This window comes from Trichosurus vulpecula, chromosome 2 (genome assembly GCF_011100635.1).
Source record: "Trichosurus vulpecula isolate mTriVul1 chromosome 2, mTriVul1.pri, whole genome shotgun sequence".
NCBI classification, from domain to species: domain Eukaryota; kingdom Metazoa; phylum Chordata; class Mammalia; order Diprotodontia; family Phalangeridae; genus Trichosurus; species Trichosurus vulpecula.
This window is the reverse complement of record NC_050574.1, coordinates 16501207-16525772: the sequence shown is the minus strand read 5'-3', so window position 1 is coordinate 16525772 and position 24566 is coordinate 16501207. Positions and strand designations below refer to the sequence as shown.

The 24566-nt window shown below is 55.3% G+C and overlaps 2 protein-coding genes and 1 long non-coding RNA gene across 5 annotated transcripts; all 3 read right to left on the bottom strand.

The window, feature by feature from the left end:
• Positions 1–2641: 2641 nt before the first annotated feature.
• PRKCG (protein kinase C gamma) lies at positions 2642–15574 on the bottom strand. Of its 2 annotated transcripts, XM_036746657.1 has the most exons (18): positions 14517–15574; positions 14110–14141; positions 12816–12898; positions 10671–10782; positions 10127–10258; positions 9730–9886; positions 8132–8266; positions 7213–7300; positions 7025–7054; positions 6228–6386; positions 5822–6010; positions 5603–5694; positions 5447–5509; positions 5069–5207; positions 4864–4944; positions 4676–4783; positions 3638–3778; positions 2642–3448 (listed from the first exon to the last, which is right to left on the bottom strand). In XM_036746657.1, exons 1-18 carry the CDS (start codon positions 14684–14686, stop codon positions 3248–3250), a joined length of 2112 nt encoding a protein of 703 aa, XP_036602552.1. In that variant the 5' UTR covers positions 14687–15574; the 3' UTR covers positions 2642–3247. The 2 variants fall into 2 exon arrangements, with proteins under 2 accessions (XP_036602552.1, XP_036602553.1); XM_036746658.1 differs by lacking the exons at positions 2642–3448; positions 3638–3778 and adding an exon at positions 4521–4577 and having other exon boundaries at positions 14517–14980.
• A 318-nt stretch (positions 15575–15892) lies between these two features.
• Positions 15893–17143, bottom strand: LOC118835927. The gene is made up of 3 exons (XR_005009537.1): positions 16826–17143; positions 16235–16343; positions 15893–16057 (listed from the first exon to the last, which is right to left on the bottom strand). It is a non-coding gene; the product is annotated as an uncharacterized LOC118835927 (long non-coding RNA).
• A 1830-nt stretch (positions 17144–18973) lies between these two features.
• On the bottom strand, positions 18974–23940 carry MYADM (myeloid associated differentiation marker). Of its 2 annotated transcripts, XM_036747089.1 has the most exons (4): positions 23631–23940; positions 22753–22815; positions 21372–21447; positions 18974–20946 (listed from the first exon to the last, which is right to left on the bottom strand). In XM_036747089.1, exon 4 carries the CDS (start codon positions 20942–20944, stop codon positions 19979–19981), a length of 966 nt encoding a protein of 321 aa, XP_036602984.1. In that variant the 5' UTR covers positions 20945–20946; positions 21372–21447; positions 22753–22815; positions 23631–23940; the 3' UTR covers positions 18974–19978. The 2 variants fall into 2 exon arrangements, with proteins under 2 accessions (XP_036602984.1, XP_036602985.1); XM_036747090.1 differs by lacking the exons at positions 22753–22815; positions 23631–23940 and adding an exon at positions 21609–21773.
• Between the last annotated feature and the right edge of the window lie 626 nt (positions 23941–24566).

Genomic DNA, 24566 nt, shown 5'->3' with positions numbered 1-24566 from the left:
GCTGAGAAGAAGGACGTGGAGAGAGACAAGGAGATTCAAAGTGGGACAGAGACCCCAAGCTATGGAGGAAGACGATGAGGTTTGCAGTTGGACCAACAGAAGACAAGAGGAGGGAGCCAGCGACAAACAGTGGGGACAGAGAGGGAGCGACACCCAGAGCCTGGGTGAGAGAGGGGGGCGAGGGTTCAGAGTCCGAGAAACCGAGAGACAAGAGACAAGAAGATGAAGATGCAGAGACAGAGACACTCACAGGAGAGAGGGACCGGGGAAGAGGGAGGCAGTCAGAAAGGCGCAGTGAGACCGGACAAAGCATCAAAGAAGCAGGAGGAATGGAGCGCAAGCCGGGCCTGCAGGGGCCGGGTCGGGGGGCGCTGGCTGGACGGAGCCGAGGCCGGGCCGGGTCCTGCAGCTTTCACAGAGCCTGAGTGAGCCCCCCACCCCCCCGCCCCAGCGTGATGTCAGCGGGCCGTCGTGCGCTCCCCCCACCCCTTCTCTCTTAAAGGCGCAGGGTCCGAAGCTGCTCTCACTTGGCCTGGGAAGGGGCATTACAGCATGACCCCTGAGAGACCCAGGGATCCTTTCTCTGGCCCCACCCCTTCAGTGACCTAGGATCCTCCCTCAGTCCCGAGATAATCAGACATTCCCTCACCCAGCCCCATTAATGACCCAGAAGCCCTATTCCTTCAGGGACGGCGACCTTTTTCTCAACGCTACCATTTCGAGGACCCAGGAGATCCCTTCCCTAGTCCTGCTTCCTCACAGACTCAAGTGTCTAGGATCCCACCTCCCCTTGGGGACCCAGGCTTCTCTTTCCCCAATCCCATCCCCTCAAGTACCCAGGAGTCCCCTTCCCCCTGCCCAGCATCTTTGGAGAAGCCAGGCGACATCCTTTCTAGCCCACCCCCAGTTGGCCCAACCTCCGCCCCTTCGGAAAACCAAGAGCCCCCTCCCCCTGCTGGACCCTAACAGGGACCCAGTGTCTGGAGTGAGCTGAATGGGGCTTGGAGATTCAGACAGTGTTCGGCTACTGCTCCCCCGCCCCCGCCCCCACCCCAGGACTACATTTCCCAGGAGCCCCCTGCAGGTAACCCCCCCAACACCACCACCGCCAAAGGCTGCTAGGGGACAGGAGTAGAGGAGCTGGCCTGGTTGCTGATGGGAAATAGAGTCTGGGTGTGAAGGAGGAGTTTGTTGTGGGGGTGGCGGGGGGACGAGAACAGTGGTGACTATTCCCAAAGTGGCCCCTCAGAGCCTCCCTCTGTCTTTCACTTACCGTGAGCCTGAGTCTTTGATTCTCCCTCACCATCTCCGACTCTCTCTGTCATTGTCTCAGTCTCTCCGGATGTTGGTGCCTTCTCACTCTCACTGCTCTGGCCTCAGCATATCTGTGCCTCTCATCATCCGAGTCTCACCATCTCTGATCTTGTCTCTCCAACTGTCCTTGTCTCAGCCTCTTCCCCTCCACCTGTGTCTTATGGCTTGTTCCTCCCTCCTTCTTCCCTGTCTCTCTCCCTCCTTCCCTCTTCTCTCTCTCCTTCCCTCCCTCTTCTCTCTCTCCCTCCCCCCCTCTCTCCCTCTTCTCTGTCCCTCCCTCCTTCTTCTCCCCCCTCCCCCCTTCCTAGCACCATTTTTGGTCTACTATTTAGAGGGTAGACAAAGTCAGGATACCTTCCTTTCCAGTAGTCAATCAACATTTATTAAATGCCTACTATGTGCCAGGCACTGTGTCAAGTGCTGGGGATGCAAAGAAAGGCAAGACAGGCCCTGCTCTCAAAGAGCTCACAGTCTAATAGGAGAAATAACTAGATACAAACAAGCGATCTAAAGGATAGAGACCCACTCTCCCCACAGCTGCCAGTGATTTTCCTTTATAAAGCAGGGGTCTGACCATGTCACACCCCTGCTCAGTGAACTCCAGGGTCTCCCCATTGCCTCTAAGGATCACTTGAAGGCCCCAAGCTACCATTCCAGCTCCCCTCTTTCAAGAAAAGTTGCCTTGTTTTTATTTTGTGTATGTTTATGTATATTGCCTTCTCCCATAATAATCACAACACCTTCCATTTCTGTAGTACTTAAAGTATCTTACATATATTATCTCGTGTGGTCCTCACAACCCTCCTGAGAAGATGCTATTATCCCATTTTACAGAAAAGAAAGATTAGTCTAAGAGTTTGAGTGACTAGTCCAAGGCCACTCATCTAGTAAGTGTCTGAGACAGGATTCAAACTCAGGTCCTTTGGGCTCCAACACCTGAACCTCCTTGAGGATAGCTGCCTCTGGATAAAATGTAAAATCCTTGAGGGCAGATATTGTTTAGTTTTTTTATCTTTGTATTTGACGTACCTAGACCAGTGCCTAGAACTGAGGAGATGCTTAATAAATGCTTGTTGATTGGCTGACCAATGTGACCCTCACCTTCCTTCGGACTGGAACCTCGTCTGTGGTACCTATTTGCCAGGGTTCTTCTGATGCCCCAGTAAGAGGTTCCCAAGGGCTGTGTTTCAATTATAAGAACCACTCAATGTCTTTCTGTCCCATCCTTCTCACTGTCCCTGTCTTTCCTTTTCACTTTGTGTGTCTTTTCCTCAAACTCCCTCTTCTCTCCATCAGTCCATAACTCAGAACCCAAGCAAACACAAGCTTAGCCAGCATCAAAACCCCAACTTTATTTCCCAGCCCTGAGGGATGGGGATGGGGACAGATATAGGGAGCCTGACTGAGGGAGGCCTCAGGGGCCCCAAGAGGTGAATCCAGGGCTCCATGAAGCTGAGACTTGAATCACACGCAGCAGCAGGAAAGGAATTTGGCGGTGATTGGGGGTGAGGGAGGGGAGGTTCTAGAACAGTGGCTGGTGGAGAACACCAGAGAGGGGCAGGGAAGACTGGGTAGATCTGGATGCTGGGCCCCAGCTGGGGGCCATCTCCACCCTCCCCTTGGGTCCCAGGGTGTGGGGGCACAGCCTCCCACAGGACCTCAAATTGAAGGTAGGCTCTAGGTTCAGGGCAAGGGATCCAGGGGAGGGTCAGGGGTGCTTGAATGGGGGTGGGGAACTAGAATGTTGGTGGGGAACTAAAATTGGGAAGGGAGATCAGGATGAGGGGAATTAGAATAAGGGCACAGTATGCAGGATGCCAGTCCCAGATGGGAAAAGAGGGGAGAGAACAAAAATATCTGAGAACTCCCCCCAGTTCCACCCATCCAAGGAGCAGGGAAAGCAGCAGAGGGGCCTGGGTCCAGCACAGGATGCTCACAGGACAGGCACAGGGCTGGCACCAGCCCCAGGACTGGGGAGCTCTCGGGCATCAGGATGCACAAAGTCAGGGTTGACATAGGTGAAGCCTTGGAAATCAGCCTGGTCAATGCTGGCCAGGACTAGGCGGTCAGGGGGGGTCAGCGCTGGAGCCGCACGAGTGAAGAATTTGTCAAAATTCTCACCACTGCGACCACACTGGGGGAAGAATAGGGTTGGAAGTTATTGGGGTCTCCTTTTCTCCCCCAAGGTTTTTACCTAGTCCTTGAGACCAACATGCACACATACAGATATACACACAAACACATACACACACACACACACACACACACACACACACACTTGCACACAGGAATAGGACTAGGTAAGGACACAGAAGATACTGACTGGTCGTGGCCTGAAGGGAGGAGCAATCTCGAGCCTCTCCAGGCGCTCCCAGTCAATCCATCGGAAGAAGCCATGAGCACGAATGGCCACCTCTCCATCAGGCCCAGAGCCCAGACGCTTCACTGGGTGTTTAGTGAGGAACTAGGGAGGAAGAGGCAGAAACAAGGAAAATCCCAGCGAAAGAGACCAAGAGGGAGACACAAAGTGGGGGAGGGAGAGAGACGGAGAGAGAGAGAGCAGGGAGGGAGGGAGGAAGAGAAGAGCCTGACCAGAAGAAAGAAGTTGGACCCAGAAAAGACGAAGCCACTGGGGAAACTGAATGAGATGAGAGCTGCAGAAAGACAAGGAAGGGAGACAAAAATCTCAGAGAACTAAGAACAATTAAACTTTGTTCAATCCAATACATGAAGTGCCTACCACTGTATGAAGGAGGCACTCTGCTAGGGAAAGCCCTCAAGGAGTTTCCATTCTACTGCAGGGACACAGAAGCCAAAACAGAGAGACACACAGAGACAGAGAGATACGGAGACAGAGTAAGGGAAATCCCAACTTAAAGAGGGTGAGGTGAAGACACAGAGAAGGGGCGAAGACGGAGGCACAGAGACGCTGAGATAGAGACAAACCAGTGGAAACACTGGGACACAAAAAATTAGAAAGCTTGAGAATGGCCCGTGCTCTGTCCTTGTGTCCGACTCTACGTGACCCCATTTGGGGTCTTCTTGGCAAAGATACTGGAGTGGCTTGCCATTTCCTTCTCCAGCTCATTTGACACGTGAGGAAACTGAGGCAAACAGGGTTAAGTGACTTGTCCAGGGTCACACAGCTTTATAAGTATCTGAGGCCGAATTTGAACTCAGAAAGATGAGTCTTGCTGACTCCAGGCCCAGCGCTCTGTACATCGTGGCACCACCTAGCGGCACAGAGACCCGCAGACGTGAGCCTAAACCGAGAAAGACAACTTGGAAACGAGGGGCAAGGGAGCGCAGCTCAGAGACAGGAGAGGGGAGGGAAGAGCTGTCGGGCAGCCTGCAGGCTCACCCCCTTGCACACTGCTACCGCCTCCCGGGACAGCGCCTTCGGGTAGGTGACCGTCTGCTCCATAATGGCCTGAAACAGCTCTTCTTCATCCTCCCCGTCGAACGGAGGCTGGGGACGGAGACCACAAGTCAGCGCTCTCCGGGTGGCCCCAGGCTCGCGCGGGTGTCCCTCCATCCCCACCTTCTTACCTGTCCCGCCAGCATCTCATAGAGCAGCACTCCGAAGGACCACCAGTCCACGGACTTCCCATAGGGCTGGTAGGCGATAATCTGCTGGGGGGAGGGGCGGCCTTTAGGAGACCAATCCAGGCCCCCCTCCCAACCCCGGGGAGGCGGACTCCCTCCATTGAGCCCAGGAGGCCCAGTCTCCTCCCCCTGAGGGAGCAAGGCGCACCTCAGGAGCGATGTAGTCCGGGGTTCCGCAGAAGGTCCGGGTCGTGGTCCCAGGGAAGATGTTTTCCTTGCACATGCCAAAGTCCGTGATCTTGATGTGTCCGTCCGCGTCCAGCATCACGTTGTCCAGCTTCAGGTCCCTGCAGGGGAGGGGCCAGAGAGAGACAGAGCCGGGGTCAGGGAGAACTGAGCCAGAATGGGGCCGGGTCTGGGAACAGGGAGAAAGGTGATGCTTGGCTACGGGCGAGAGGTGGGAGCGATAGGCCCGTGGGGATGTGGATCTAAAAGGGGCGGGGCGAGCGGGGCCTGGAGCATCTAGGAGTGGAGCAAGTGAATCGCGAGGCAGCCCCGGGGTGGGGTGGGGGTGGGTTGCCCTCACCTGTAGATGATGCCCTGGTTGTGAAGGAAGAAGAGGCCGATTGCAATTTCGGCCGCGTAGAAGCTGGGGGGCATAGAACACCAGAGTGGGATTAGTCCCTAGGACCCCTTCCCTTCCTTCTTCGCTTCCCCCTCCCAGCTTCTCTCGGGCACTCACGCGGCATGCGGCTCCTTGAATTTGCCCAGCTGCTGAATATGATACATGAGGTCCCCGCCCGTCACGTACTCCATCACAAAATACAGTCGGTCCTGGGGAAAGGAAGACGAGGCGCTCAGGGGACGGCCGCCTTCTCTGCCCTTGGCTCCCAGGAGCCCAAAGCGCTCTGCAGCCCCTCCCCCACAGCCTGGTGCCCCGACTTGGGCTGGGCGTGCTCACAGTGGTCTGAAAAGTGGAATGGAGCTGCGTGAGGAAATGCGGCCGTCCGCCCAGCCCGCGGCCCCCCAAGGCCAGCACGCGCTTCTCCACCAGCGTGCAGTCCACGTCGTCGTCCTGAACTATCACGTCCTTCTTCAGGATCTTAATGGCAAACAGCTCATCGGAGCCCCGACGCTCAGCCAGCATCACCTGGGAGCCAGAGGGACCGAGGTGTCCAGCTCAGCTCCGGCCATAGGCGTCTTGGCTTCTCTGACCCTTCTTCACCCCATACCCTGGGGACCCAGTAGTTCCAGCCTTCCGCTCCTCTCTGGGACCCAGGCAGCCCCTCTCCCACCCTCCCTGGAAGCCTTCCTTCCCCCACTCCCACCCCAGCCCCCGGGGAGCCCAGGGTTCCTCCGGTCCTTACCTTGCCAAAACTGCCCTTTCCAAGCACCATGAGGAAAGTGAAGTCCGAGATGTGCAGGCGGCCCGAGCCCGAGCCGGAGCCAGAGCCGAAGAAGCATCGCTTGGAATCCGTGGGGCTGGGGGAGGGAGAGGGGGAGGGAGAAGGGCCCATGCGCACCCGCTGCCCAAGAGGGAAGGAGGGAGGGAAGGAGGGATGTGAAGGAAAAATGAGAGTCAGGTGTCGGCAGGAGGTTCCCCCAGACCCACTCAACCCAAGGCCGCTACAGCTGAGAGCCAGCCACCCAAACAAGAACACAAGAGAGGCCTCCACAGAAATGCACAGCCTATGGAGGCCTAAGAGACCTCTCCAGCTGGGACCTCCTCCCTGCCCCCTAAATCCCTGAGTCTTCTAGCTTTTCTAATATGTGAATGAAAAGAAACAGTTTGGAACCCACAGCATAAAATAATGTCCTTATCAGCTGTGAGCCAGAGAGACACAGAGAAAGAAAAAGGATGGAAGGAAGGAAGGAAGGAAGGATGGAGGAAGGGAGGGAGGGAGGGAGGAAGAGAGGGAGGAAGGAAGGGAAGGAGGGAGGAAGGGAGCAAGGGAAAAAAGGGAGTGAGGGAGGTCACATAAAGACTGGGAAAGCTCCAGAGACAATGATAGAGACATAAAGCAGATCTGTGGAAGAGAGAACCAGACAGCAGGGACAAGGACAGAGACTCAGAGGGGGCAATCAAGGCTAGCCTGGGGAGAGGGAACAAGCCCCCAGGTACTTGGGGTCACATCCAGCCCCCCAGCTCTGGCCCCCTCCTTACCTCATACAGCTCCAGGGGATAGTTACAGGCCTGTGGGGAAGAGAAAGAAAAAGGTGCAAGCTTAGACTCAAGCTGAGTTCAAGGGTTCTGGTCCCTGGGGTCTGGTCAGGGGTCAGGTTTGGGGACCAAGTGGGGAAAAATACAGGGAGCCATGAGGTGGTGCAAAGGCTGTGGAGGGAGAAGGGTACCTCGAACTTGTGCAGAAGCCCGCAGTTGTCAGCGTCGGCCACTGGGACATTGTAATATTCACCCTCCTCTTGGTTCAGTAACTTGTACCTGGCACACACACCACCCAAGGAGGGGACCACAACATGGGGGCAAGGGGAGACAGAGACCCAAGGGGTACAGGAAGAGACACCCCACCACACACAGGGAGATCCCAAGAGAAGGGGACACAGATCAGCATAAACCCAACATGGGGGTGAAACGGTCCAGGCAGGAAGGGGGTAAGAACCCACAGAGAAAGGAAAAGAGTGAGCCCAAAGATAGCAGAGTCACCCGGACCCCAGAGTCAAAGAGGGGCAAGGAGAGCTCAAAGAGGGAAGTTGAGGGAGAGCAAGACACAGCCACCAACCCCCCCATACATATATATAGAGAAACCCCAGGGACAATGAGAGAGATGTATTATAACCAGGGAAAGAGACAGGAAAGAGAAAAGAGACACTCTCACCCCCCACACGGTAAGAGCCAAGTGAGGACAGAAATCCAGAGAGAAAGGAAAGAGGGGGAGAAACTGTACACGGAGATCCCCAAAATGTGGGGAGGCCCTAGACATGGAGGGACTGAGAAATGGGACATATGGAGAGACAGAGGAAAACAGTAAGAGACCAGAGGGGGAAAAAAGATTCAGAGATAGCCAGGTGCCAGGAAAGTGAGGGAGAGATCCCTCCCAGAGGAGAGACAAGAATAACAAAGACCAGAGAAATTGAAGATGTTCTGACCCCAGAGATGCAGAAACAGAAAAAGAGAGAGAGGAGGTAAGTGTGGCCAGGCTGGACGAGGGCTGGGAGCACTGTGGTAGTGCTGAGGACAGAGAAGGAATCTGTGCTGGACCTAGCACACCCTCCCGAGAAGTGCCCCTTCCCCAGGGAGAGAGAGCAGTCTCACCAGCCGTCCACGGAGGCCTTGAGCAGCTCTGAGACCCCAAAGGACATGGCTCCCATGAAATCATTGCGAGACGTCCGGTCCCAGTCCCAGACCTCAATGCTCAGGCGTCTCTCCACATCTCCAGGCTTCAGAGAGCTGCAGGAAGGACCAGGACCAACTCAGGTCCCAGCCACTCTCACCTCCTGTGATCATACCCCAGTTCCTGCTCCTGGTGGGCCCCTCCCCTCCCCTAATCCTCTCTGTCCCTGCTTAATTCCTCAGGAAGCTCAGGATGTCTGTCCCTCTCCCTGGTCTTTGTGTCTGTCCATTTTTCTCTGCTAGGCTGGTTTATCTCTCAGTGTCTCCTCTCTCCTTCCTTATCCAGGTCTTTCTTTCCCTCTCTCTACCTCTCCAGGTCAGTCTTATTCTAGGGCTCTCTCTGTGTCTCTCCCTCTCCCTCACCTTTTCTCCCTCTCCCTCTCCTTCTCTCCATCTCTCCTCTCACTCTGTCTTTATTTCTTGCCTCCTTCCTTCTCTCCTGGCCTTTATACTTGTCTCTCCCACCATCACAGTCTCTTTTGAGTTTCTAATCTAGATCATCCCATGAATGTATCTAAAATTTTTTGTCGCGTAGTTGTGTCCAACTCTCCACTACTCATTGGTGTTTTCTTGGCAAAGATAACAAAGTGGTTTGCTATTTCCTTCTCCAGCTCATTTTACAGATGAGGAAACTGAGGCAAATAGGGTGAAGTGACTTGCCCAGGGTCACACAACTAGTAAGTATCTGAAGTCAATTTGAAATCAGGTCTTGCTGACTCCAGGCTAGGTGCTCTAACCACTGCACCACCTAGCTGCCCTATTCAAAACTATCTTGTGCTTGTTTTGCACAAGCTTCTTGTATATAGATCACACTAGGAGCATCTATTCTGACCTTGGAATGACAAAAGTAAAGCAGTCCCTCCCCTCAAGGAGCTTACACTCTTGACAGGAGATAACAAATACATATAAAAGGTGATGGAGGAGGGGGACTAGCAGCCAAAGGGATGAGGAAATGCCTCATGGGAGAAGATGGGTCTTAAGGCTCCAGCCCTGAAAGAAGCTTAGGGACTAAAATCTGGAAGTGAGGAAGAGAGTATTCCAGGCATGGGAGACTGGCAATGCAAAGGCTTGCAAGGAGGAGGTGAAGTTGGGGGGAGGGGGGGAGAAGGAATGGTCTGTGTCCAGAAGCCCATAATTATATGTCTACACGTCTCCCCCTATAGGATCTAAGTTTCCTGAGATCAGGATCTGTCCTTTTTTATGTCTCTGAATCCCCATCTCCCAGAAGGTTGCCTGGTACACAATAGGGACTTAATACATGTTTGTTGCTTGATGTATCAGGTTCTGAACATCAACGCTGGAAAAGCCCCTTTGGGTGCAACAGATGGGGAAACTGAGGCCGAGGGAGGGCATGTCATCGAAGGTCACACAGCCTTGAACCCAGGGTGAACAGACGCTCAGGAATCCCTCTGATCATTGCTGGACATTCCCCATTGCCCTGTGCCTCCCACCCAGGGCCAGTTTGGGGGACTCCTCCTCTGGAGGCCCTCTCTGCCTTCTCCCACGAGTGGCAGACTCACAACACGAAGGTCTCGTCCCACACCGGGTTTAGCGTGGCCTTCACAGTCCGGGTCTTTTGCTTGCTCACATTCTTCGGGTCTGGAATCAGCTTTAGTTTCACATAGGGATCAGACAAGCCATTGGGGTCCATGGGGATGAGGTTGCGGGCCTCGCCCACTGAGGATGCAAGGAAACTAGGCAGTCGGCTCAGCGGGTCTGAGTCATTCGCGCCCCAGCCTCTGTCCCAATGGGAGACCCATGCAGTCCCTCCCCCACATTACAAGGGAGATCTTGTTGGTAAGTGCTTAGCACAGTGCCAGGCGCACAGTCCCTGCCTCCCACTGTCCTGCTCCGAGGCGACCCAAGCTGTACATTGCCACCAGGTGGCAACCGAGATCGTGGGTCGAGGTCCCTCACCTGTGACGTGGATCTCATCCCCAGCTGGGGCCCGAATGCGCAACTGCAGGCGTCCTCGTCTCTCTGTGTGGTCCACACCGCACAGAGAGGGCACACTTCGCACGCAGCGCCGGTGCACGTTCATCTCGCAGCCTGCAGGGGGCGCCCGAGGCTCAGCAAGAACTACGACTCCCAGCATCCCTCGTAGAGGGCTGGCAGAGGCCGCAGGGCATCCTGGGACATGTAGTCTCCGCGGGACTCAAAAGACCACCCCCACTCCCCTCTCTCCTTCTTAGGTCTCCCTGATCCATCAGTTCGCTCTCTCTGAGCCGGCTGAGCAGAGGCGCCATCCTTCCAGCAGCCCCTCAGTGGAGTGAGCCGGCATCCCCTTCCTCCCCTCCACTTCCCTCTATCCCCCCCCACCCCCGTATCTGGGTGTGGTCGTCTCTGGGGGTCTGCATGCTCTTGGATAGTGCCCAGCAAAGAAAGGACCCCATCTGCCAGAACGCCAGCTCCCATCCCACCGCCCCACCGGGCCGCTGGCTGCCTGGTCTCCTGCACTCACAAGCGCACTTCATGCCCTGGTGTACCAGCCCATACAGCAGGGAACCACAGTGATCGCAGAAGGTCGGGCTGCTGTAGCTGTGCAAACGAAACTTGTGCTTGTTGCGGGGATCCTAGAGGGCAGTGAGAGGATCACCAGGGGCCCGATACAGTCCTTGAATTCCTCACTTCTCTGCTGTGCCGCTGTCTCCCCATCTCTGTCTCTGGTTCTTAGGATGGCCATCTCCCCATTTTTCTGCCTCTTCTCTATCTCTGTGCCTTGGTCACTGTCTCTGTGATTGTGTCTCCCCATCCCCCTCCCTCTCCTCTCTCTTATCTCTGTGCCTTGGTCACTGTCTCTGTGACTCTGTCTCCCCATCTCTCTGCCTGTCTTGTCTCAGGCTTTCTATGTTTCTGACTAGAGGGGCTGGTCTTGTGAGGAGAGGAAGTGAATTCATTGATCTGGAGCCAGAATGGAGCTTCTCAGAGGTCACTGGGCAGCTAGGTGATGCATTACTTAAATTACTGGGCTTGGATTAAGGAAGATCAAATCTGAGTTCAAATCTCACCTCAGACATGCACTCAACCTCTCTGCCTCAGTTTCCTCACCTACAAAATGAGGATGATAATAGCACCCACCTCCCACAGTTGTAGTGAAGATCAGTGAAATACCATGTAAAGTGCTCTAGAAATGCTAGCGGGTTTGTTTTAATCTTATTACAAAGGCGATATTGAGGACTAGAAATTGCCCAAAGCCACAGCTGCACCTAGGGCCTCTGCCTTTAAATGGGGGGGTCTTCCTACATCAGTCTGATGCCTCCCTTGTCCCTTGGTGTGTCTCTGTCTCCCCATTTTCTTTGCCACCATCTGCCCGACTCTTGTGTCTCTCATCCCAAAAATAACAACCGCTCTCATTAAAGATTTACAAAGCTTCTTCTTCACAGCAGCTCCGTGAAGGAGGTAGCCCCAGGGTTTATACATAGGGAAACTGAGGCTCAGAGGAGCTGACTGACTTGGTCCCACATCCAAGAAGGGGCAGAACCAGCATTGGAAAGCAAGTATCTATCTCCTGACTATGGCTACACCAAACAGTCTTTCCATCTCATCACTTCATCTTCATGTCTCTTGGATCTAAGATCTGAGATCCGAGATATAAGACCATAGGTGCATCTTTGAGTTGAGAGTCAGGTGACTTAAGCTGGAATCTTATCTCTGCTACTCACTCTGTGTCACCTTGGGTTAAGTCCCTTCCCTTCTCACTTTCCCTTATGTAAAATGAGGGAGTTGGACTCCATGATTCCCAAGAGCCTTTCCAGTTAGTTCCTACATTCTGTGATCAGTGTCTCTCTATCTTGATGTCCTCTCCTAATCTCTGTCTTGTGGGTCATTGACTCACTCTCTCCTCATCTTGGTCTCAATGGTTTCCACAAGGAGGCAGAACATAAAGAAGGGACAGCTCATTGGGCTGGGACTCAGGTGACTTTGGGCTGTAGTTTCAACCTGTCCCTGGCTCAAGGTGTGATCCTGGATGGTCAAGTTCCCTCTGTAAGCCTCAGTATCCCAACGAGGACAATAATCCTTGAACTCCCTGCTTCATAGAAGTGATTCCTCCTCTTGGAAATTGTCAAGGCTAAAGAGATGGCCTCCCCTTATCTGTGTTCTTGGGTCTCTCATGGATCTCTCGTCTTCTCTGTCTCCAGTATAGCTCACAAACTGTCTCCACCTTTGCCTCCCCATCCATCTTTTTGACTGTGATGCCTCTCAGGATCTCTCTGGGACTCTTCACTACTGCTCTGTCTCTCATGGTCTTATGTCTCACGGGTCTGGCTCCCTCACTATCTCTGCCTCTGTGATACAGTGTCCTTATCTTCATTTCTGTTCCTCTCCTGTCCTCCCAGATCCCGGAACTCCCCTGGCCCCACCTCTGCCTCTGTCTTCCCTCCTCCCACTCCCCCGCTCCTCCTCCAGTCCCACGTATCACCACCCCCTCCCTAGATTTCCAGGCCAAGGGCAGAGAATGTGGGGCAGGAGCCACTGCTTCCAGCCCCCCCTTCCTCTCCCCTCCCATAAAAATAGCTGGAGAAACTGGGCCAAGCACCCAGGGGGAGCTGGGGAAGGGGGGAGCAAGCCATGCCTCTGCAGAGACCCAGGCATAGGGGCCACTCACGTCTGTCTGGGGCCCTTTCCCCGCACCCGGACACTCGAAGGTCACGAATTCGTGGCATCGTCGGTGAACCACGAAGCTGCAGACTGGCAGATAAAATGATGGATGGACAGAGACCAGAGAGACAAAATGAAGAAGACAGAGACACAGAGAAGGGTAGAGTCCGAGAGAGACAGAAAAAGAGGACAAAGAGAGAGAGAGACAGAAAGATGGAGGCAGGAACAGACAAAAAGGGATTGGGACAGGCTCGGAGAAAGAGACAGACACAGAAAAAATTGAGAATAGTCAAGACATGGAGGGAGACAGAAGTGGGTAATGAGGTATAAAGAAAGACTCAGAAAATGAGAGATACAGAGGGGAAGATGCAGAACAAAGAAATAAATATAAAGGAAGAGACAGAAGGACAAAGAGACAACCAGAGATTGCAGAGGGATAGAGACACAGAAGACAGAGACAGAAAGATTCAGACACATCCGTTAAAAGACAGAGACACCCAGAGAAGGGATGAAGGAGGACCAAAGCCAAGAGAGCCATAGATCACCAAGAGGAGTGGATAGAGAAGGGGGGTGCAGAAGGCATACTTGAATGGGGGGATCCTAGTGCTGATTCCCACCCCCTCTCTGACTCACAGTGTTCCCAGAAACAGCTGTGGTCCACTTGGGCAAACCGCCCCTTTCCCTCACCAAGCACCGCCCTGAAGAAACCCTAATGAAGTGATGGGGTTGCCATGGAAACAGCAGAAGGACCAGGGAGAGCCTGCCTGACCCTCTCTCCTGTTCTGGTTCTCCTTGCCTCAGTCCCTTTCTATCTTTCTCTATCTCTGTCTTCCTCTATCTCTGTCTTCCTCTATCTCTCTGTCTTCCTCTCTCTCTCTCTCTCTCTCTCTCTCTCTCTCTCTCTCTCTCTCTCTCTCTCTCTCTCTCTCTCTGTCTCCCGTCTGTCTCTCGGTCTCTGTCTCTTTCCCCCACCCCTTCCTTCTAGGTCTTGGTCTCTGCCCGCCTTCCGCTCTGTCTGTCTGTCTCAGTATCGATCTCTTTGTGATTCTCTGGGTGTCTCTGTGTCTCTGACTCTCCCCGTCTCCCTCCACTGGCTGTTCCCATGGTAACAAATTCCCCAAAGATCCTTCCCCACCTGGAGCTGCGGGGGCCCCCACACTCCTTCCTCCTCCCAGGCCTGGCCCCATCTAGTCCTCAGAAGCTCAGGCTTCTGCTACACACGAACACGTGGGCCCCTCCCCCGAGACACGCGAAGCCCTCTGCTCTCCAGAGACCCCAGCCTCCGCATCCTCAGCTCTTACCTTGACACTGAAGGCCCTGTTTGCCGATCCCCCTGAAATGGGCCAGACCTTCAGGTCAGTGGGCAATAGGGGAGGGTAGCAGGAGTGTGGGGAAAGGACTCTCTCTCTCGCAGCCCCTGCCCCTAGGAAGCACTGTAGTTCCCAGCTCTTCTCTCTCAGAGACCCAGATATGCTCTCCAGCCCTTGCCCCCCGGGGAACATAGGAGTCCCTCTCCTCCAGCTCTACCCCTGGGGATCCCAAGGATTCTTTTCCCGGAGCCCCTTCCCCTCGCACTGCAGAGCTTCCTCCCCACAGCTGACGCCCTCAGGACCCCGGTCACCCTCTCTCCCCACCTCCTCCCCCTCGGGTCCCGGAGCCCCCTCTCCCGGCCCCGCCCCCTAGGGCCCCATAGCCCTGCCTTCCTCACCAGATGAAGTCCGTGCAGTGGCTACAAAAGGTGGGCTGCTTGAAAAAGCGGGCCGTGAACTTGTGGCTCTTCACCTCGTGCACGACCTTCTGGCGCAGAGCCCCCTTCCTGCAAAACAGGGGCCGGGGGCCGCCCTCCGCCTCCCCACCTCCGGGGCCCAACCCGGCCATGGTCCCACGCCTTCCCTTCCAGGGAAACTGGGGAGAGACTACAAGCTAGAGACCTCAGGCCTGGGAGAGGTGGGGAGGGTGGGGAAGACAGGGACAGGCAAGGGCGGGGAAGGTAGAGGGAGGGATAGGTGAAGAGAAAGATAAGAAATCTAGGAGAGATTGAAAGAGGTGAAAGAGAGGGATCTCAAGGGAGAGGCCGAGGAGCCAAGGGAGAGGTGGGGATGGCAAGAGAAAGAGAAGAAAAGGAACCTAATGGAAAAGATTGACAAATGGAGGAGAAAGAGGGGAAAATGAGAAAGGAGGAGAGAAGAGATGTGGGAGACAGAGAGGGACAGAAGAGGCAGAGACAGAGAGAGGAAAAGAAAAGGAGACAGAGAAGTGAAATGGAAAAGAGAGGGGGGTAAGATAAGAGAGAAAGAGATGGGCATAGGAGGAGTAGAGAGACAGAGAGAAGAAAAGAAAGAGAGATGGGACAGAGAAGAGACTGAGAGGAGAGAGAAACAGAGGGAGAGAGATGAGAAAGAGGGGAGAGAAAGCTAGGAAGGGAAAGGTAGAGATGGCCAGAGACCTGGGGAGAAGGGAAGGGACAGGCACAGAGATAGGGAGGGGCAGAGGCAGAAATGGGCAGAGGCAGAGCTGGGGAGAGAGAAGTGGGCAAAAGCTGAGAGGCGAAAAGAGGGGGAGGAGGAAGAGGAGGAGGAGGAGGAGGAGACAAGAGGGGAGGGGAAGGAGTCCGCAGTCCTGGGGGCCGGTGAGGGGACAGGATGGGGGGGCAGAAGCGCCCGGAGAGCCGGGACCCCGTTGCTTTGGCTGAGCTGCGCTGTGAGGAGGCTCTGGGCACCTGCTGAAAAGTGGGGGCCCTGGGAAGGGGTGTTACCGTGACGACCAAGAGGGCGGGACTTCCTCTTAAAGGTGCCCCCCCAACCCCCTAGGCAGTCTGTGAATTTGTCTGTCCCTCTCACACCCCCACAGGCCAACCCTAGCTCCCTTCCCCCCCAGTTCCGGAAAAATCCATGTCTGACTCAGTCTCTCCCCATCCCACCTGGACCCTCTCCATCTCCATCATCTTCCTCCTTGTCTTCCTGTCTCTATTGCCTCCCTGTCTCTCTCTGCCCCCCCCTCCCCCCCTCCCCCCCCGCCTCCCTCCCTCTCGTTTCTGTCTCCCCATCTCTCTGTCTCCCAATCGTTCTTCTTCACTGTCTCTGGGTCTCTGTCTCTGCCTGTGTCTCTGTCTCTGCCTCTGTCTCTGTCTCTACTCTCCAGGCCCCGCCCCCGTTGCCCTGGGCATCATTCACCGCTCCTCACAGCCCGAAGTCGAAGCACTGCGATGCATTATGGAAAACGTAGTCCATCTCCAGCCTCGGCGGACGCCTGGGGAGGAGTTAAGAACTACAGCCCCCAATATGCCTCGCGGCAGCTCGCACCCCCCCCCCCCCCAGCCTCTGCTCCACTACCAGGCTCGTAAGCCGGGAACCAGAGCCCATCCCCGCCCCTCCCCACCCAGTCCCGGCCAGGGTCTCGGGAGGAGGATTCCCAACCCCGACCTACCCGGGGCTTTCTGGCCCCAGGCTTGCCTTTCTCGATTTCTCTGCGCCAGCCTCTCTCCGGGGATCGCAAAGTGTCAGAGCTGGGACCTTGAAAAGCACTCACTCCCTAACTTGACAGAAAAGGAAATTGACACTTAAGACTAGGAGCTTAGGCCTTGCTCAGAGCCGCCCAGGCAGCACGCAGGGCAGAGCCTGGGCACCCCTACAAGCCCGCTGTCAGTGCGCTAGCGGGCTCGGTCTCTCCATCTCTCCCCCAAACGTCCAGTTTTTGTCTCCTTCTTTCTCGGAGCCCCCCACGTGGCACTCGCAGTTTCCAAGGCTTCCCGCATTTCCACCTTACCTCTGCCCTCCAGCCCACACCCTTCCACCCAGAGACACCGGCAGAGCTAGACCCGCAATCACTCCCCTCCGGGCATTCTCTGGCTGCCTCCCATGCCTGGAACGTTCTCCCTCCTCATCTCCATTTTCTGGCTTCATTTTGGTCCCAGCTAAAACCCATCTTCTACAAGAAGCCTTTCCCAACCCTTCATTCTGGTGACTTCCCACTCTGGGAAGAGAATCTCCAGTTTACCTTTCTAGATCTTGTTCGTACCTAGTTTGCTTCTGGTTCCCACCCACACACTAGATTGGGAGCTCCTTGAGGCCAGGGACTGTCTTTTGCCTTTCTTTGAATCTCCATCGTTTGGTACAGCGCCTGGCACTTAGTAGGAGTTTAATAAATGTTTCTTGCCAGACTCCAAGAATTTGTCTCCCGGAGTCTCTGCGGGGCTGTGTCTCTGTCTCTTGATGTCCCCTTCATGTCCCTATTTTGCAGTCTCTATTTGGTCTCTGGATCTGTCTTTAAGTCTCTTGAGGTCTCTCAGACTCTTTGGTGTTTCTGAGTCTTCCCTGTCTATTGATTCTCTGGTTCCCTGTCTTGCGGTTCTGGATCCAGGTCCAGAGGTGGCAGAGGAGCTGGTTAATCCGACCCTGCCTCTCCAGCCAGAACCAGTCAGCTCCCGGCTCTTTCCACCTTCCCCTTCACCTCCTTGAGGCCCCTCCCAATGGCTTGGATACCGGTTAATGTTTAACTTCCCCCTTCCAGTCTCTCTTTTCCTCCCACCGCCTCCAAGACTTAAACCGGGGCTCCCCGCCCCTGCCAGCTGGTCACTAAGACAAGTGGCCTTCTTCCGGAATCCTCTCAGTGTTTAGTAGTTCTCTCCAGGGGTTCTGACCCCCATCCAGGCATCAGGGCATTTGAGGCCCTCCTGTTTCCTTCCATTACAGGGCAGAGCTTGCTAACAGGAAGGAGTGCTGGCTGTGGAGTCCTGGGATACCCGGGTTGGAATCCCACCCCCTACACTAGACGACCACAGGCAAGTCCTTTTAGGCTCTCTGAGACTGTTTCCTCAGCTGTAAAATGAAGCAGCACCCCCTTGTACCTGCTTCGCAGGTTCTCTCAAATGAGAGCCTCTGAATTCTTTGTTAGAGAAGCTTTGAGTCACATAGGCTTTGGTCAGTCCTCTGGTCGCCTCAAGGCCTGGCGGGGGTGAGGCAGAAGAACTGGATGCTAAACCCCAGCCTACCCCTAACCTGCTCTTGATTGGAGTCAATGATCCATCTTTGAGTCCTCTCTAGCTTTGCATTCCATGGTCTGTGGTTATGGCCTGCTTCTAGTGTTTGCCTGAAAACAATGCTTTTTCCAGGAGAATCACCCAGTGAGAGATATGGGGCAAATGAAGATTCACCCCATTTTCCAGGTAAGGAGATTGAGGGAGAGAGAGGGAGAGAGAGGGAGAGAGAGAGAGACTTACTTAGGGTCACACAACTACTAACTGTCAGTGGCAGGATCCAAACTCAGGGCTCCAAGTCTCTCAGGTCAGGGAAGAGTCAGGGACTCCTTCGTGGGGGTGGTGAAAAGAACCCTGGGCTGGGAGTCAGGAAACCTGGGGTCAAGGCTAAAGTCTTCCTTCAGCTCTGTGGGACTATTTGCTGGACCTTGGGAGTCAGAAGACCCAAGTTCAAATCCAGGCTCTCCTATCTCAACCAGCTTGGGTAAGATCCTTCCCTTCTCATGGTCTTTAAGTTTCCTCATTTGTAAAATGAGGAAGTAAGTCTAGGTGACCTCTGAGTTCCTGCCACTGTAGAGCTGCAATCTTGTGGCTTAGAGGAGTTAGCCTTTAGTAGTCCCCCTTTCAGGTTGGCAAAGCACTTCACATACTATCTCATAAGATCCTCACAACCACCCAGGAGGCAGGGGCTATTATCCTCATTCTGCAATTGAGAAGATTGAGGCTCAAAAAGGCTTACTAACCTACCCAGGGTTATACAGGTAGTAAGTGTTTGGAACAGGATTGGAATTCACTTTATGCCCTATAACACCTGCCTAGGTCTAATTATAGGATTTTAGAGCTGTAATTCTTTTCATTTCAGTCCCATTAGTCCACCCCACCCCACCCCCATTTTGAAGATGAGAAAACTGAGGAGGCCCAGACTTGCAAAAGATCAGGATACTTGGGAAGAGTCCAGGACTAGGACCCAAGTTCAGGGCTCTTTCCCAAGCATAGGAATAGCTGACCCCTCCAGTTCCATATCTATCACATCCTCCTCACCCCCCCTACAACCACAACCTCCTATCTGCTCAACAACCAAGAAATACTGGTGTCCTTCTCTCATCCCCAACACCTACAAGACTCAGGAGTTTGGATACTTCTTAACACTTTCCCTCCTCCCCTCTCCCAAAAAAAGAACCCACCAAACAAACACTTAATATGTGGTCTTTATATTGAGGTAAAAAAAATTGCCAACACTAACTGCAGATGTGTGGGGAGGAGGCAGGGGCCAGCATTGTAATACACCATCACATCCAACACAGCCCAACATAATCTCCCCAGAGAAAGCAATGTGGGGTGCTCAGAAGCAACAGCAAGAACCTTCACTCACTCACACACTCACACACACACACACACACACACACACACACACACCAACGGGGCACCGAAGAGGGGAAGGTTGGGAGGAAAACATTTGTTCCCTTCTCTCTGGTCCTCCAAATCCCTCCCTACTGGTGTTTCTGGGTCAGACGTCCTTTGCTTTGAGTCTTGGTCTTGACTGCCATTCCCTGAGACCGGAAAGGTCCAAGGCAGATGGGAAGGGGTAGTGCTCCCCCTCCTCCATTCTCTTTCCCCAGGTAGCCAGGAGGAGCTGTTCACAGCATTGTGATCACAGAGACCAAGGTGGAGTAGGGCTTGAGGACTTCACTCTCCAATTGAGAATCCTAAGACATTTCTTGGGATACATTTTTCACTTGGAAGAGGAGGTGCATTTGGCACGGAGAGGCTGCCCCCACCACCTCCAGTCAGGCAGGAAGAGGATGAAGGAGGAGGCCACCACCTTCTCTAGCTCTCCCAACATTCACACAGACTAAGGCACACAGGACTGGGTGGGGAGGGGATCAGGCAGACCAGCATGCTTTGGCAGTGGGAACCCATGGCCCTAGGCGGGGGTGGGGGGTGGGGAAGGATGACATGTGTCCAGGTAACTCTGGAATAGCTACTGGGAAGTGGGCCAGGGGTAAGAAGCTCAGCACCTTAGAGGGGAGTTGAGACAGACAGAAGGGCAGGAGAAAGAAGAAGAGAGAGAAAGAAGAGGCCAAGAACTGGTAGGAAAGAAGGAAATACAGACAGTGAGAAAAGCAGGCAAAAGGATCAAAGAAAGGAAAAAGGAGGAGACTGGGAATGGAGAGGCTAGGAGGCTGGGGCCCACCTCACACCCTAATGAAGACCAGCCGAGCCGAGTGTACCAGGTCAGCCACATAGGCCAGGAAGTTGACAGCGGTGAGGATGGCCACTGTCAGCCGTCGATCCCAATCACACACAGAAGAGGTATGGCGAGTGGCGCAGCTCGAATCTTCTCGCCTCCGGGGCCGGCCACCCTTCCGGTCATCAAACTGATAGAGGGGCCAAAGCACAAGGGCTGAGGCATAGAGAGCCACTGCCAGCACAGCCAGGCCTGTAAGGAAACTAGGGAAGGAGATGGGCAATTGGCCTGTGCAGTCACCCAGACTCAGGAGGATGGCCACGGCAGACAGGATGAAGCAGATGCAGTAGACTGCCAGACACCATTCCAGGGCAGCGCTACGCCGGTAGATGGATGGGTCACTGGCAAAGGCAAAGATGATACAGGCTACAAAAGTCTCAAAGACCTTGAGGAGGCCAGGGACAGTGGCCATGTAGCCCGTGACCTCCCCAGGCCGGGCTCTGGTCCAGGCCACCTCAGTGGCATAGGCGAGGGAGGCCACGCAGGAGAAGAAGGTAGCTGCAATGGCGTGGTCTCGTCTTTGGCCCTGGCCCATGAACTGGACATAGGTGGTAGGGTAGATGATGGAGGCCGAGAGGCAGAGCAGGGTGGCATAGCAGGCGTAGGCGATGGGGAAATTGCGCCAGGAGAGTGGAAATCGGGGTTGGAAGCCACCCACCTCCACCAACAGAATCACCAGTGTCATGGCAAAGCAAAAACACCAGGCAAACATGGCCCAGTGGCCCATAACCCCATCCCAGGCACCCACATGGACCACTAAGGAGAAGGCCACGCAGGTGGACACCAGTTGCAGCAGGCGCAAGAGGCCCAGCCTGGATGTTAGTGCCCGAGGAGAGCCCACTATGGTGGGTGAGCCCAGGCCAGAAGAGGTGGTGGTAGTGGTCACGGTGGTCCGAGTGACGGTCACTGGCATGGCTGAGGGAAGAGGAGGCCGAGATGCTAATTAGAGAAGAGCCTGGCCAGTCAAGGCTACCATCTCAAGACAGCCTGAGAGATTTGTGAAGCCAAGCTACTCCCCCAGAGCGCGAGATACTCAGAGTACCAGAGGGGTCCCACCCTCCAGGGAGCAAACTTTTACCAAGAAGACTCACCCTGCCTCCAGGGCCTAGAGTCTATTTCAGCAGCTACCCCTCCCCTTTGGCCCAGAATGTCCCTAAATTAGTTTCCTGACTGCCCCTCTGGGGGTGTGTGTGTGTGTGTGTGTGTGAGAGAGAGAGAGAGAGAGAGAGAGAGAGAGAGAGAGAGAGAGAGTGAATGAGTGTGTGCAAGCCTGGGGAGGCATGTATTTTTCCAGAGTCCCGCCCTAATCCACCCTAAAAGGTGTCTGGAGCACCCCTTACCTGAACCCTCTTGTTACACTCCTTCTTGGGAAGGGGGATCCGGAAGAGGGATCGAACAAATCTTGGTCCTGATACTCTGAGAGGAGAGAGAGAGAGAGAGAGAGAGAGAAGGAGAGATCACCTTCTGGACACGGCCACTTCACTAAGACCACCGCCCCAAACTTGCCCACAAAGCCAGGGACCCAGGTATCTGGGGCTGGTTGCCAGTACTCTACTTAAGCCCCGCCTCCACCTTACCAAAAAGAGGGGAACATGCCAATGCGCCGTGTGTGTAGAGGTGCTGGGCTTTAGGCTGCTTAGCCGAGGAAAGGAAAAGGGCGTGGCGCTTCTAGAGGCATAGGCCGGAGTGGGCTGCGACCAGGGAAAGTACGTATCCCAAAAGTGAGTATACAAGGCAGGCAGAGGACAGCTGGGGCTGCGGGAGAAGCCTGACAGCCAGCAGCAGGAGCTTGCCTTATAAGGTACTTGGCCTGTCTTAAGCCAAGGAATGTGTCTGGGATCTCGGGGCGGCGGCCCTGCCGCCCTTCCCCCTCCTCAGGGCTGTGGTCATCTGGGGCTGGGGACAGGACCCCGCTGAAAGGAGCAGAGCCCAGGTACTGGGGTCTCCTAGATGGATTGGGCGGGGCCGGACGCCTGAGTTACTTGTATCAGAGTCAGATTACTAGCAGAGGCTTAACCACCATGCCTGCCGGAAACCCACATTGGCACTCAGGCCAGAGACTCCCAGGAGAGCATAAGCGTCCATTCCCTCCAGGAGGGTGAAGAGTGGGGTGGCGGCATCCCCTTCCCCTCCCACGTGCCCCTCTGGGATTCGCGCCTAGGGGGTCCGCCTCCTCCCCATGGGTTATTTGGAACAGAAGGGCGAGGAGGACGTGAGCTAGGAGTCCCAGACAGTGGGGGAGGGAGGGGGCGGCACTGCCACCGCCTGAAGTCATGGCTCTGGAATGCACAGCTGGAGGAAGAGGGGACCCGGCAGAGTGAGGGGGGAACGCCCCTTAACCCCTTCGTGCCCAGGGCTTCCCCAGCCACGCCTGGGACTCCTTAGTCCGTTGCTTCAGCATCCTTTCCATATCCCCACCCCAACTTCCACACCCTTCTACCTAGCCAGTTCAGACCCCACTCATCACCTAAAGGACCCAATGGTCCAGCTCTCCCTCAACCCAGTAGAAGACCCATAACCCCTTCAGGGCTCCATTCTCCCTGCCTATCAGGGATCAGACTTGACCTCTTAGGTGGTCCCGGACCTGTCTGAGACACAGTTGTCCGCACCCATCTGCCACAGAGCCCCAAGTGCCCGTCATCCCAGGCCTCTAGAGAACCCAGTTCCCCAAAGCTTAGACATTTAAACATGGGCCCGGGCCCTGCTCCCTGGGAGGCTCACCTCGCGGTCTGCAGACTCCTCCTGGGGTAGTTGTGGTGAGTGTTGGTGAATCTGGGTCTGGGGCTGTGGTGGGGAAGAAGGGAGGGAGGGAGAGGAGACCTCTTGGGGCGGGCCCAAGGCGGAGGCGGGGCTGGACCCCAGAGCCCAGCCCTGGAACTTACAAGGAGTACCCCTCGGGGCTTTCCCAGACCCTCCCCGCGGGCGGGGCCAGGCCAAAGAGGCTCTCCTATGGGGACACTGAGGCAAAGTAAGAATCCCCAGTCTCCACCCCTCAGGGACCCGCCCACGTCCTTCTCGCCCACCCACCACCCCCACTAGGCGTCTCCCCCAGCCCAGACTTGGGAGGGAAGGGGGAGGCTGAGGTCACGATTTCCATGGTGACGCCAAACAGGAAGCGACAACAGAAGGGGAAGATGGGGGGGAGGGGGTCCCCTCCGGTCCGGAACGTTGGGGTTGGGGGCGGGAAAAGGCCGTCGCTATGGCAACGGGCGTATTTGTTCCTTATTTGGGGATGATGTCCCCCCACTAGTCCTTTACTACACATCCGGTCCCATCCTCCGAGACCATGAGGGCCAAAGGCCCAGAGATGCTGGAGACACCTGGATCCCAGAGAAAAGGAAGCCAAGGCTGGGAGAGGCTGGGGGTCGGTCCAGAGGCCCAAGCTCTGCCGAAAGGGATGTAGGGGCCCCGGACCTTGGTATGCAAGGCTTGGGAGGAAGGCCTTAGGGCCTGGGTCCCCGAGGGGCTGTCCCAGCTGGTCGAACTAACCGAGTCCCGGAGAAAGGGGGAATGGGAAGAGGTTGTCAGCGTCCGGAGGACAGGGCTTGTAGAGCCCAACACCTGGGTCCCGGAGAAAGGGGGATGGGGAGGGAGCGCACCTGGGTGTCTGACAAGGGCGGGAGCTTGAAGAGCCGGACACCTGGGTCTCGGAGAAGGGCGGAGCTTAGAGGTCTGGACTCCAGGAACCTCCCAGACAGGAGCAGGGGGTGGCCAGGCTGGGCTGCCGGCCGCCTGAGTCTTCCCCTCCCTTTCCCAATCGCAGTCACTCACAGCGCTATCTCTATGGGTCCCACGTCTGGGCCTCACTTTGGGCCTCCTGGAGGATGGGACCTGGGAGGGGGGCTGCGACTGGAGCCGTAGTGCTGAGACCAGTGGAGCCAACCGCGAGACGGAGCCCAGACTGACTCCGCCTCTCCCTACTTCCCCTCTCTTCCCCTCCCCTCCCCTCCACTTAACTCGGCTAAGGCTGCCAAGGTCCGTTCAGTGAGTGACTTTCCTTTCCTGGCCTGGAAGAACAGGGTCGTACAGCAAATGCCTAGAGTATGAAGCCCACAGCGGGGCTTGAGGGGCTGCAGGGAAGCAGAATACTGATGGTGATGCGATGGGGTGGGGGGGGGGAAGGGGGAGGGAAGGAAGGAGGGGGGAGGGTAGGAGACAATATCTGGGGAAGCAGGAGCTGGCATTTCCTGTGGCCTCAGCACCTCCTAGTCGGGGCTCTTGCCCCCCAAAACACAGATTCCCAGCAGACTCAGGTCGGCACCCAGAGAGATCCTACAACAACCCACATCAGTAGAAACCCGCGAATCCAGAGCCCACACTCCCAAAGCCACCTTTAAGCCTGTGGGGAGACCCTGGAAGTTCCTTTGGTCTCTTCAAACACCTCAATAAAAGTCACATATTGAGGACCGGAGTTCAAAGAGGACCTCAGACGCTTACTAGCGGTGTGACCCCGGGCAAGTCACTTAACCTCGATTGCCTTGCAAAAACAAACGAAACAAAAACAAATGTCACACATTTCCCCCAAAACTGAGGCC

What these genes read in the sequence shown, in the direction of transcription:
- PRKCG (XM_036746657.1), bottom strand. Translation starts at nt 14,686, where the DNA reads ATGGCCGGGTTGGGCCCCGGAGGTGGGGAGGCGGAGGGCGGCCCCCGG. An exon ending in TTCAAGGAGCCGCATGCCGC is followed by an intron (nt 5,510 to 5,602) that starts GTGAGTGCCCGA and finishes TATGCCCCCCAG; the next exon opens with CTTCTACGCGGCCGAAATTG. An exon ending in CGGACTACATCGCTCCTGAG is followed by an intron (nt 4,945 to 5,068) that starts GTGCGCCTTGCT and finishes TCCCCCCAGCAG; the next exon opens with ATTATCGCCTACCAGCCCTA.
- MYADM (XM_036747089.1), bottom strand. Translation starts at nt 20,944, where the DNA reads ATGCCAGTGACCGTCACTCGGACCACCGTGACCACTACCACCACCTCT.